We start from the raw sequence: 13,728 nt of genomic DNA, 5'->3' as shown, positions 1-13,728 counted from the left end.
TCCCGGGTCTCCAGGATTGCGCCCTGGGCCAAAGGCAGGCGCCAAACCGCTGCGCCACCCAGGGATCCCTCAAATATATTTTAAAGAAATACGGACTTAAAACAAGCATTACCACAGTAGGAGTGTCTTCATATGGCATCTTCAACATACTTGATCTGATCAAGCTTCCCAGTATTTTAAAATTACACCGAAAGGGGCACCTGGGTGGCTCAGTGGTTGAGTGTCTGCATTCGGCTCAGGTTGTGATTCCGGGGTCCTAGGATTGAGTCCTGCATCAGGCTCCCCACAGGGAACCTCCTCCTCCCTCTGCCTATGTCTCTGCCTCTCTCTGTGTGTGTCTCATGAATAAATAAAATCTTTAAAAAGTTACACCTTAAAATATATATATATTTTAAAGATTTTTATTTATTCATGAGAAAGGGGGGGGGGTAGAGACACAGGCAGATGGAGAAGCAGGCTCCATGCTGGGAGCCCAACGTGAGACTTGATCCCAGGTCTCCGGGATCAGGCCCTGGGCTGAAGGTGGCGCTAAACCGCCGAGCCACCCGGGCTGCCCTAAAATATATTTTAAAACAATATTTTTAAACTATTTCCTAAAATATATTTTAAAACAATATTTTTAAACTTTTTCCAACTTTTAAACTTTTATACTTTATCTACAGAGCAGTAGCTCTTCCATAGCATGTTATTAGCAGCCCTTTTGACATACTGGTTTTACCATGGATATGAACTCTTAAGGGGAGAAATTTATATTTATTAAGCACTATTCAGATACTTGCCAGTCTGTCTGGACCTTTATCTTATTTTACAAACCAACACCCTATATTCTGTAAATAGAATATACTTATATTCTATAAATAGAAGAACAGTTCTATACAGAAAATATATATAAACATTTATACAATTAGATACCTTTGATACAGATAATGAATTCTATGAAATAAACACATTTCTAAGGCTAAATTTCATGTTTTGTGACTTTTGTTGATGTATTGAAAAAGAAAATAGAATCTTATTTGAGAAAACTTGAAAAACTTCAGTATCCCTGAACTAAAATTGGAGTCCTAATATCCATTTTTTGTTTAACCTTTTTTTTTTTAAAGATTTTATTTATTTATTCATGGAGACACAGGGAGGAGAGAGGCAGAGACCCAGCTGGAGGGAGAAGCAGGCTCCATGCAGGGAGCCCCCCGGGACTGAATCCCCGGTCTCCACGATCAGGCCCTGGGCTGAAGGGGTGCTAAACCGCTGAGCCACCCGGGCTGCCCTGGTCTAACTTTTTTAAAATCTAATTTTGAAAGCCTGGAAATTGAATTGGGTTGGTTTTCATTCTAACTTCAAGATAATTTTTAGAAATGAAATTCTGGGAAGTACAAAAACAAGTATCTGACGAACAGATGTTGATGTAAAGCAACTTTAGGTTTTTGAGTGTGTATATAGTGCCCCATCATGGGAAGTGTTAATTTCAGTATATACAGTAGCTGGACATGACCATACCTGGAGTATTGTGTTCTGTTTTGGATGTTTTAAGAGGGAGATTAACACATGTTCAGAGGAAAAAGACTAGAAGAGTAGGGGATCGGTAAGCTGTGTGAAGAAAGGTTGAAGCAAACAGGAATATAAACATGATTATTGTCAGATTCAAACGTGTGAAAGTTTTAAACATAACAAACTTGTATCATTCTGATCCTGAAGACATAACTAGATGAAAGTTACAAGAAAGTAGGTTTCAGTTCAGTATGAGGAAAGCAAAATTTTGGGGTGTTGGCATGGCTCAGTTTAAGTATCCTACTCTTTTTTTTTTTTTTCTTTTTATAAGCATCCTACTCTTGATTTCAGCTCAGGTCATGATCTCTGGGTTGTGAAATGGAGCCCTGCATCAGACTCTGCACTGGTTGTGGGGCCTTCTTAAGATTCTCTTCCCCTCTGCCCTTCCCCACCTTAAAAAAAAAAAAAAGAAAAGCAAAATTTTTCTACTTGTGAAAAAATTATAGGAGTCCTGTATTGTCTATTGCTGAGTGATAAATGATAAATTACATTTTCCAAAACATAGTGGCTTAAAACAACAAATATTTATCTTACTGTTTCTGAGGGTCAGGAATCTGGGCATAGCCCTACTTAGTGCCTCTGATTGATTGATTGATTGATTGATTGATTTAAAAATATTTTATTTATTTATTCATGAGAATACACAGAGAGGAGAGAGAGACAGGCAGAGACACAGGCAGAGGGAGAAGCAGGCTCCACCCAGGGAGCCCGATGTGGGACTCCATCCCCAGACTCCAGGATCACGCCCTGGGCTGAAGGCGGCGCTAAACCCCTGAGCCACCCGGGCTGCCCAGTGCCTCTGATTTAGTCTCTCTTAAGGTTGCAGTCAAGCTGCTGCGAGGGGCTGTGGTCTCACCTGAAGATACAAATCAGGGATAAACTTCCAAGCTCAGTAACTTGGGCCTCTGTTCCTGTGGGCTGTTGGACTGAGGGTTTCCATTCTTTGCTTTGCCACTTGGATGTTTCCACAAGGTTGTCTCATGGCATGACGGCTGTCTTCCCCCAGAGTGAGCAGTCTGAGAGAACAGGGCACATGGGTACACTCTCACTATCATCAAATCTTGGAAGTGACATCTCAACATCAATGTTGACATCTCAACATTTTTGCTATGCTTTTGTGTAGAAGTGAGTCACTTAAGTCCAGCCCATATTTAAGGGCCAGTGAGTACAAAAGGTTGTAAACACTAGGCTCATTGGTGACCATCTTAGAGACTCCCTTCCACAGGTGCCTTGTGAGAGGGGTATAAAAATTTTCTGTCATTGGAGGCATTTATGTACATATTGGCAGACCAACTGTTAAAGGTAAGTATTTGGATATTCTGTACTAAATAGTAGGAGAATGGACTAATGTACCTTCCAACTCAATTCTGTGATAAATATATACAAGCTAAGGAAGTAGAGAAACTAAGGATGGAAAACTTTAATAGGTAATTATATAGTATAGTACTTTTTTCAGTAGTTAATGTTGTACAATTTTGGCTTTTTCAGTACATTTTCAACTTTTTGTGACTCTTGATACAGTACATTTCCCTATATGTTTCCAAATGTTGACCTATTGACTTAAAGCTGTTTTTTATGTAGTTCATTTTTTTTAAGGATTTTATTTATTTATTCATGAGAGGCAGAGACACAGGGAGAAGGAGAAGCAGGCTCCTCATGGGGAACCCGATGTGGGATCCCAGAATTCTGGGATCACACTCCGAGCCAAAGCTCAACCGCTGAGCCACCCAGGCATCCCTATGTAGTTCAATTTTTGAAGTATACACAAATATCTTAAGTTCTGCTTTTTCTCTTTGAAATAATAAAGTATGTGTGGGAATAAAACAAGGACATGAAGGACATTTTTAATCTGTTTTACAAAGACTTTTTATCTTGGTTTTAGTGTGCTAGAAAACTATATTGGAGGTTTCATTATATAATAAAAGATGAAATTGTGTTCTTAGATAGAACATTCTTTTTAGGGATGCCTGGGTGGCTCAGCAGTTGAGCTTCTTCCTTTGGCTCAGGGCGTGATCCCATGATCCTGGGATCGAGTTCTGCATCGGGCTCCCTGCATGGAGCTTGCTTCTTCCTCTGTCTCTGCCTCTCTCTCTCTCTCTGTCTTTCATGAATAAATAAATAAAATCTTTAAGAAAAAAAAGAGACCATCCCTTTTACCATAAAGGTAAAACAGAAAAAAATAAGGAATATTGTATGAAATTATATGAATATTTTACTTTGACCTTAGTTGATAAAGCGCTAATTTGTGCTTAGAGTTTAGAATTAATTTTTGTTATAAATATTATAAATATTAAGATTATAAACTTTCTATATTTCTGATTTACATCTTTATAGGTTGAAACTCTGCTTAGTAAAAAAAAATTTTTTTTTGAAATTTGAATTTTCACCATGAGCTGCTATGATGATTTAAGGAATAAAAATATTTAAAAATCCTTTAATTCTCTTTTTTTATAGTTTTATTTTATTTTTTGAAAATTTTTATTTATTTATGATAGTCACATAGAAAGAGAGAGAGAGAGAGAGAGAGAGAGAGAGAGAGGCAGAGACACAGGCAGAGGGAGAAGCAGGTTCCATGTAGGGAGCCTGATGTGGGACTTGATCCCGGGTCTCCAGGATCACGCCCTGGGCCAAAGGCGGCGCTAAACTGCTGAGCCACCGGAGTTGCCCCCATTTTATTTTTTAAAGATTTTATTTATTTATTCATGAGAGACACAAGGAGAACAGCAGAACATAGGCTTCTCCTTGGGAAGCCCAGTGTGGGGTGAGACTCAATCCCCAGACCTGGGATCATACCCTGAGCTGAAGGCAGATGCTCAACTGCTGAGCCACCCAGGCATTCCAACTGAAGTCCATTTTATTTTATTTTATTTTTTAAGATTTATTTATTTATTTATATATGATAGAGAGAGAGAGAGAGAGAGGCAGAGACACAGGCAGAGGGAGAAGCAGGTTCCATGCAGGGAGCCGATGCGGGACTCGATCCCGGGACTCCAGGATCGCGCCCTGGGCCAAAGGCAGGCGCGAAACCACTGAGCCGCCCAGGGATCCCCCTGAAGTCCATTTTAAACTTGAAAATTAAACTCTGGAGTTCTTAGATCTCATTTTTATTTCTTCTTCTTTTTTTTCTTTTCCTTCCTTCGGGTTCCCTTCCCTCCTGTCAGTTTCAATATTGCTTTTTTGATGACAGTATTCATTTAGATAACATAATTTTAAACTTAAGTGGGGGCTTATTAAATAAGAGTTAAGAAGTGTCTTTTATTAGACCTGGAGAGATTTTTTTTAAGTTAAAAGTAATATCTAATTTTATTTTAGTTTCTTACACAGTTGGGCTAATACTTTTTGTCTTTCTAGCTAAAAGTATATGTTTAGAAATCTGGTTAGATTTAATGCAGACTTCTGTTTACCTAACCCATTAGAAGTCTATTTACCTACCCTATTAACATTGTTTAATAGAAAAATAATGTGAAAGATCATAAAATTAGTGTCCTCTTTTGGAGTAATTTTTAAAAATTATTTCAGTACTATGAAGCTTTTTCATTTTGGTATATTTAGGTGACTCTTTCCATTTTCTTTCCTTGTTTTTGTAAGATATCTTTACTCTTCACTTGCTTGGGAATTAGTGTGATAGAGCAGAAAGCTTTAGAATCTCAGACTATGTTTCTAATCTTGCTCTAGGATTATGACCTTTGACTACTGTATTTCTTTTCTTTTCTACACTTTCTCCTTTTCTCTTTCTCTCTCTTTGCTTGTTCTCTCTGTATCTGTATTTCTATCTCTCTGTCAGCCAGAAATTCTAATTTTCATTGCTACAAAGCTTAGGATATGAATTGGGGGAAGGGGAGACAATTTCTTGTCTGGCTCCAAGATAAGGCAGCCCAGATGTTTAAGGAAAAAATGAAGAGTTCAAGTTGCTCAAATGTTCAAGGAACTAATGAAAAATTGATCTAAAGATTAGCCATATATATGATTAATATAATAAAGATAAATTACATATATAAATTATGTAAAATTGCCTTCCCTTTGTTTTGCTACCCTGCTAAATAGGTATTCTCTGGTACTTGTTAAAGATTTCCTGGTTGGTGTCCACATGGATGCTGATATCAGAATAAATGTCTTTACACACTGTTGAAAGAAGTATTTAGCTGCTTATGAAATACATGTTTAGTCTTAATGTAAATATTGGGTTAAATTTTTTTTAGTTTATTTAAGTAATCTCTACACCCAGTGTAGATGTAGATGTAGGGCTTGAACTTGCAACCCTGAGATCAAGGGTTGCATGCTCTTCTGACTCAGGTGCCCCAGATACTGGATTAATTTCTTAAATTTACAAAGCCAAGTGTCTTCATCTGTAAAATGGGGATGAAACTGCCTATCCCATAAGATTGTTATAAGGATCAATTAAACAATATAAGTAAAGATCTTAGAATAGTACCCAATAGTTTTTGCATTGTAAACATAGCAGTTAATCCTATCTTTGGAATCCTATTCTAGTTGTTACATTGATGTAGAAGAGAACCTTTGAGATCTAATCCTTTAATTTTTTCATAGTTTTTTTCTTTTTAAAATTAAAAATTGTATTCATACAAGAAATGTGTGTGAAAATATACAAGTAATGCACAAATATGTATTGTTTGTAAACCATTCTGATGTTACAAATGATAAAGAGTAAAACAATCCCCCTTCAATCCTTTTCCATTCCTAGCTTAATGCCTTGTATCCAATACCATTCCTGTCTTCAGAGTAACCATTCTGAACAGTTTGATATCCCACTAGACCTTTCTTTGTTATTTATTTGGACACAGAGATACTATGTCCTCCCTTTAAAAAAAATAAGTGGACCTATTTATATTCATTCAGCAAATATTTATTGATAGTTATATTGTTCTGTGATGTGCCTTTGCTTTGTGAGAATGCATTTGTATTCTGTATTAATGAATTTACCATAATTTAACAATTCTATTGATGAGAGCTCAGTTCATTTCTAATTTTTCTCTATTACAGGCAGATCTTCAAGGAACATCATTGTATATGTATCTTTGTGTATATTTGCAAGTACTTTTTCAGGATAGGTTTCTAGAAGTGGAATTGGTGAGTCAGAGTATAAACATTTAAAATTTTTGTAGATAAAAATTCTTTGCTTTCAGATTCTCTGTCAAAAAGTTTGTCCCAACTTACATTCTTAATATGTGAAAGGGCATTTACTCACACTCTTGCCAGGTCTGGATATCAGGTCTTTTTTTGCAAAACTAGTAGGCCATAAATTGTATCTTATTTTAATAACGCTAGTGACATTGAACATCTTATCATAAATTTATTGGTCTTTTTGTCATTCTGTGAGTTGTCTGTAGTCTTTGCTCATTGTTCAACCAGAATTTTGGAGGCTATTGATTTGAAGATGCTATTTATATGTTCTCAGTGGTAATCACTTAACCTTTTATGTGTGTTATGTTTATTCCTAGTTTGTCTTTTGTCCTTTTTTTTAAGATTTATTTATTTACTTGAGAGAGACAGAGAGTGGGAAGGGGTGGAAGGAGAGAGAGAGAGAGAGAGAGAGAGAGAGAGAGAGAGAAAATCTCAAGCAGACTTCCTGCTGAGAGCGGAGTCCAATGCCCAGCATCAATCTCATGGCCGGAGACCATGACCTGAGCTGAAACCAAGAGTCAGACACTTAACTCACTAAGCCACCAAGGTGCCCTTGTTTTTTGTCTTCTTTAACTTACTTATGGCAACTTCTATGAAAAATGGAAGGTTTATAGTTTACATTTTGCTAAATTTGACAATTCTCTTTCTTTACATTTTCTGGGTTATGGGACTTAATTGTATAGTCTAAGTCAAAAATAGTTTTGTTTATCTTAGATATTTTCAGTTCTTCAGCAATTAACTATATTTTTAAAATTCTTAAAAAAATAAAATTCTTGTGGGTTTGAATATGGAAAGAACACAACTACTTTAATCTCATAAAGATTGAAATATTTGAATCAGATCTGAGAAGAGGTCTTGTGTTATAAAAAAAATTACAAATCATTCTCAAATTTGTTCATTATATTCATTATATAACTAATTCCTTCCAGTTACTTGCAATTAGAATTTTGAAGTAATTTGTAATGGGAAATTCATTACTTATGTTTCATATTATTATTTAAAATTTTTTTGAATAGGTGATATTTGTACATGGTACAAAACTCAAAAGGTACAAAAGGGTATGTAGTGGAATGTCTTCCTCCTGTTCCTCTTCTTTAATTATCCAGTTTTCCTTTGATACAATCATCTTTATCATTTTTTTTTGTCTTTTATCCCCCAGAGATATTTTATGCATTTATACAACATATAGTTTATGATAATTGAATTCTTTTCTTTTTATAGCTATATTAAGCTGTACCTGCTTTAGAGATAATTTGGTCTTTAGGCCAAAATTATTCACAGTTCCAGAAGGTAAATTAGAATAATTGATGAATAGAGAACAACTGTCAACAGTAAGAAGGGCTACAGGCTACATTCATGTTATAAACTTTAGCTGATAAGCAGACATTACAGAGTTTTGCAGGTAGAAGGACTTTTGTTTGCATATATGATTTAAAACAAATCTATTTTCTTTCCTCTTACTTACCTGGCCTTAGAGATTAGAGACTTTAATTATCCCAGACTTTATATTTCCCACTAAGACATTTTGTTTTTGTTTTTGTTTTTTTTTTGCCCACTAAGAAATTATGTATAATTCTTGTATAACAAGAATTATATGACAAAGCAAGTCATAAAACTTGAAATAGTAGAAATTACCTAAATTAACCCTCTTGTTTTATATATGAAGAAATTGAGACCCGGAGATTAAGTGACTTGCAACATCACATTTATAATTCCAAAGGCCAGACATTTACACTTAACTTACCTGGTAGTAACATACATTTTTAGAATGCTATTTTAAAAAGATAGCAAATTTATTTCTCCATTAAAAAGAAATTTATTTATTATTTATTTATTTATTTATTTATTTATTTATTTATTATTTATTTATTTATTTGAGAGAGCACGGATGGCTGGGAGGAACAGAGGGAGAGGGAGAAGCAGACTCCCTGCTGAGCAGGGAGCCCCACTGGGGCTCAATCCTAGGACCCCGAGATCATGACCTGAGCCAAAGGCAGGCATTCAACTGACTGAGCCACCCAGGTGCCCCTATTTTTCCATTTTTTTAAAATTTTTATTTATTTATGATAGTCACAGAGAGAGGCAGAGACATAGGCAGAGGGAGAAGCAGGCTCCATGCACCGGGAGCCCAACGTGGGATTCGATCCCGGGTCTCCAGGATCGTGCCCTGGGCCAAAGGCAGGTGCCAAACCTCAGTGCCACCCAGGGATACCTCCATTTTTTTTTTTTTTTTTAAGGAAAAGGTACAGTAGTCTTATGTTGCAGTTTGGTATTACATAACAAGGCTTCATAATACTTCAGTTCTTTATCTGCATTTTTGCCTGTAAACAGGAATGGTAAGACAGTGTTATTCATTGTTAGGCACTCTGTAGTACTTGGAAGATTAAAGAGAGTGGTTTTTATTGTATGGGATGGAGTTGGAGATTAATAGAGTCGTTCTTAAGCATTCTTTTCTTGACTATAAAATTTATAATGGCTGTACCTTGATTCCCTTAATTTTATACTTGTGAATCATTCTTAGCTTTGTGCATTTTTCTTCCTTCCTTATCTGTATTATAAGTGAGTAAAGGAACACTTTGAATGTTCCTTACTGCAAAGGAACATTTAAAACATAGTTATTTATATTTGATTAGAAAGCTACCACTGATATTTTTTCATGAAACTCTTTCCATATCTATGTATAGAAACATACATAGAAGTCAATATATTTCTGTTGACATTCTGCCTTTTTTTCTTGTTAACATTTTACCTTTAATCTTAGATTTTTAAAAAATTATTTATTTATTTATTTATTTATTTGGCAGAGAGAGAGCACAAGTAGGCAGAGTGGCAGGGAGGGAGAAGCAGGCTACCCGCTGAGCAGAGAGCCAGATGTGGGGCTCTATCCCGGGGTCCTGGGACCATTACCCGAGCCAAAGGCAGATGCCTAACCAACTGAGCCACCCAGGTGCCCTATAATCTTAGATTTCTGAAAGTAATTTTATTTCTTGCCCCTTAATATATTCTTGTAATGTTGTTTGAGATTAAGCTCAGTATGAGGATAGAGACCTCATCTGGAATTTAGTTTCTGTTGATATTATATTTAAGTACTGAAATACTATTTTCCAACTGGTATCCAGAAGTACTTATTATGGAGGAAAACTTATTTCCTTATTTTACCGAGTCCAGAGTTAGATATTAGTAAAAACTTACTTCTTAAAGGAAAATCCATAGAAATGTTTTTGTGAAATTTTATAGGTAAATTTGTCATTTATTATGGAAATACACCTTCTAAATTTTTTTTTTCATTTTGTTTTCTGTTTTCAGTGGAAAACACTTTATTCTTGGCCCTACAGAAATTCTGCCTGGTGAGTAATTGTTCGCATTTACCATGGGCTGGTGTGTTTACCTAAGCTATTGTCAGAGCTGACTTTGGCTAAATAGATTAAAGGGCCAGGGGTCTATCCTTTTATTTCTTTTTTAAAGATTTCTTTTATTTCTTTTTTTAAGATTTCATTTATTTATTTAAGAGCGAGAGTACACACACAAGCAGGGACAGGGGTAGAGGGAAAGGGAAAAGCAGTTTCTCACTCAGCAGGGAAGAAACAGGCCTAGATCTCAGGACCCTGGGATCATGACCTGAGCCAAAGGCAGATGTTTAACCAACTAAGCCACCCAGGAGCCCCCACTCCTTTCTTAAAGATTTACTTATTTATTTCAGAGAGTGGGAGTGGGAGCAGGAGAAGGGGCAGAGGGAGAGAATATCCAAGCAGGCTCCCGCTGAGCATGGAGCCCAACAATGGGCTGGATTCCCATGATCCATGAGATGAGGACCTGAGCCAAAACCGAGAGTTGACAATCTGCTGAGCCATCTAGGCTCGCCTCTATCCTTTTGAGTGGCTTTTAGAATAGTAGGAAAGAAAATCATCTACTCTGTACATTTTTAGACATCTCTTCATTAATTCTTGCATCTTAAGTTAATTCAACTAACATTTATTGAACATTTAACATACTGTGCATCTCGTTTTATTTTATTTTTTTTTTAAATTTTTATTTATTATTTATGATAGTCACACACAGAGAGAGAGAGGCAGAGACACAGGCAGAGGGAGAAGCTGGCTCCATGCACCAGGAGCCCAACGTGGGATTCGATCCCGGATCTCCAGGATCGCGCCCTGGGCCAAAGGCAGGCGGCAAACCACTGCGCCACCCAGGATCCCGCATCTCGTTTTAAAAGATAATTTTAGTCGTTTCTAAACTAGTTAATTCTTTTATATCTCCCATGAGGATGGGGGATGAAGCATTTATTATTGAATTCTACTTCTGAATTAGAGAAAAATGCTAGCTTTGTAGGGATTAATTGTTCAAGGAAATTTAAAATGTTTATGAATTATGTTTTTATATGTTATGTTATCTTTAAAACTTCTATTCATAATGTTCTTAATTTCTGAATTATATAGGTAGGATTTTGGGTACCTCTATAAATGTTTCAGTAATACAAGGTGGTTAAAAAAGAATAAGATACAGTCATTAAACATATATCTATGTTTGTTGTGTTTTGCTTTTTAAAGAATTTATTTATTTGAGAGAACACAAGCAGGGGAGAAGGAAAGGGAGAAGCAGACTCCCTGCTGAGCGGGGAGCCTGATGTGGGTCTCCATCCCAGGACCCTAAGCTGAAGGCAGATGTTTAACTGACAGCCACCCAGGTGCCCCTTTATCTATGTTTTATATTATATCCAACAACAGTGAATCTTATAAGAAGTAAAATTCTAGGTTGGGTGGTTAAAATACTATACTTTTCTCCTAGCAATTTCAGAGTATAGATTTAACGCTTGTCTTTTTAAAAACCCTGACCAATTTAGGTTAATTAGAATACATTTCCTGTAGCTATTCAAACCTTAAATGTAAAGTCAGTGTAGAATATGTATTTGTAAGAATGTATTTCTTTTCTTAGGCTTTCTTTTTTTCTTTTTTTTTCTTTTTCTTTTTTTCTTAGGCTTTATTAATCAGAAATGATGTCAGCATTAAACTTGTAGTTATGATTTAAAGTGGGCCTGTTGGCCATAGATTTATAGTAACTCAAGAGTTACTCCATATTAAGACTGAATATTGAATAAATGGAGGCAAAGTATTCAGTATCATTGGGTATATTGAACAACACTAGAAAATTGCATCTCACTTCTGCACTAGGTTGTATGGTTAGTACATAGTGATATAAGTGAAGTGCCCTTTAAGAACTTAAGAGATGGAGGGGGCAATTATTTTTCTGATAACTAAATTAGTAAAAGCCATTCTTATGCTAGTAAGAATTGTATGAAGGTTTGGAAAATGCTAAAATCACTAATCATTGTGCTTTAGGTGTGATATCAGGGAAGCAGGTCTGAAATGTAATTAGAATTTACTGAGTAGAGGGGCACCTGGGCGGCTCAGTCAGTTGAGTGTCTGCCTTCCACTCAGGCCATGAATCCAGGGTCCTGGGACAGAGCCCCACATCTGGTTCCATGCTCAGCAGCCTGTTTCTACCTCTGCTGCTCCTTCCTGCTTGTGCCCTCTTGCTCTGTCAAATAAATAAATAAATAAATAAATAAATAAATAAGTAAATAAATAAATAAATAAAAATTTACTGAGTAGAAATATCTTTCATAGTGTATCCTCTTCTGAACAAAGTCTATGAACAGGAGGACAGTTACCTCAGCAGAGAGCAAAGAGAAACTCAAAGCATGGGGACCTGGGGCAGCTGCTCTGCTGAGAGAGATTGATGATTTGTTTGTTTCTTGAGGCAAGCATGTCCATATTGTTGGGGTGGATGTAGGAGATTAGCTTAGTCTAATGTCATTAAATATTTGAATCATATAATTATCTCCCCATGTTTTCTGTCCCTTATTTACCCTACCACCTTCTCTATCCAAGAAAGAAAATGTCTTCATTTGATAGGAGTATTCTAGTATGCTAGACATTTGCACTTATCATTATGAAGAAATTAATTGACAAAATAATAAATTGGAAAAAAATTAACATTTGCATACATATATGTATTTGTTTCTGTGACCTTGGTTAAAGTTGATACTGTGAGAAAGATGTACTTGCAGTCTGTTTGATCTGATAACGCATCTGCAGCTAATCTCCTTAGCATGGTAGTCTAGTCTTTTGTATTGCTCTGAGCCTTATCATTTGAAAATTGCAACAACGTAGGCCATTTAACTTGTGTGGCCTCATCTGTGAAATGACCTTCAGAATTACTCCTAGTTCTAAATCTTTATGAGTTTATAACCTATGTGATCAGTTGTATCACTGCACACTTAAAGATAAAAGAAGAGCTTGTAGAGAGTTGAAATATCTTTGTTTCACATTTAGGTTGATAGTACCAATATGACTTAACGTTGCACTTTTTTTTTTTAATTTTAACTTTTTTTAACGTTGCACTTTTTATACTAGCCTTGCTTTGTTTGGCTCCAAAGTACAAGGTATAAATAACATTTTACATGTTGCTGGTAGACTATAAGCTTAAGGACAAAGCCAGTTTTTCCTAAGTATAGAACTGTGCCTGTCAAAGAAAAAAAGCAGTTAAGTGCATACTGAATGAGTGTATACTTAAGGAAAGGTATTTATAACAAAGCTAAACGTGGTTTGGTTATTAGTGACTTTTTAAAATATTCTTTATTATGGCAAAATTTAAAAATATGTAAGAATAGGCAGAATAATATTGTCTCAGTCCATTTGGGTTGCTGTAACGTAATACCATAGACTGGCTTATAAATAGCAGAAATTTATTGCTCACAGCTTTGGAAGCTGGAAATCTAAGATCAGAGTGTTATCATGGTCAGGTTCTGATGAGAATTCTCTTTCTGGTTGCAGACTGCTGTCTTCTCATTGCATCCCTACAAGGTGGAAGGGTTGAGTTAGCTTTCTGGGGCCTCTTGAAAGACACTAACCCCACCAAGTCAGATCTAATCAGATCTAATCACCTCCCAAAGTCTTCACATCCTGATACCATCAGTTTGGAGATTAGGATTTCAATAGATTAATTTTGAGAGGACACAAATGTTCAGACCATAGC

General features: G+C 36.0%; 1 protein-coding gene across 4 annotated transcripts in view; it reads left to right on the top strand.

The window, feature by feature from the left end:
- WDR47 (WD repeat domain 47) overlaps positions 1 to 13,728 on the top strand; it is a 63,989-nt gene that overhangs the window by 4,039 nt on the left and 46,222 nt on the right. For 2 of the 4 annotated variants that reach the window (XM_055339591.1, XM_055339590.1), the window contains exons 1-2: positions 8,575 to 9,637; positions 9,997 to 10,037. In XM_055339591.1, the coding sequence (XP_055195566.1) occupies positions 9,562 to 9,637; positions 9,997 to 10,037 (117 nt within the window). In that variant the 5' untranslated portion in view covers positions 8,575 to 9,561. Of the gene's footprint in view, positions 1 to 6,549; positions 6,637 to 8,574; positions 9,638 to 9,996; positions 10,038 to 13,728 lie in introns of those variants that run through there. The other 2 variants (XM_055339592.1, XM_055339593.1) reach the window with 2 other exon arrangements.

This window comes from Nyctereutes procyonoides, unplaced genomic scaffold (genome assembly GCF_905146905.1).
Source record: "Nyctereutes procyonoides isolate TBG_1078 unplaced genomic scaffold, NYPRO_anot_genome, whole genome shotgun sequence".
Lineage (NCBI taxonomy): Eukaryota > Metazoa > Chordata > Mammalia > Carnivora > Canidae > Nyctereutes > Nyctereutes procyonoides.
The sequence above is the reverse complement of the archived record's forward strand: the minus strand, read 5'-3'. Positions and strand labels throughout refer to the sequence as shown.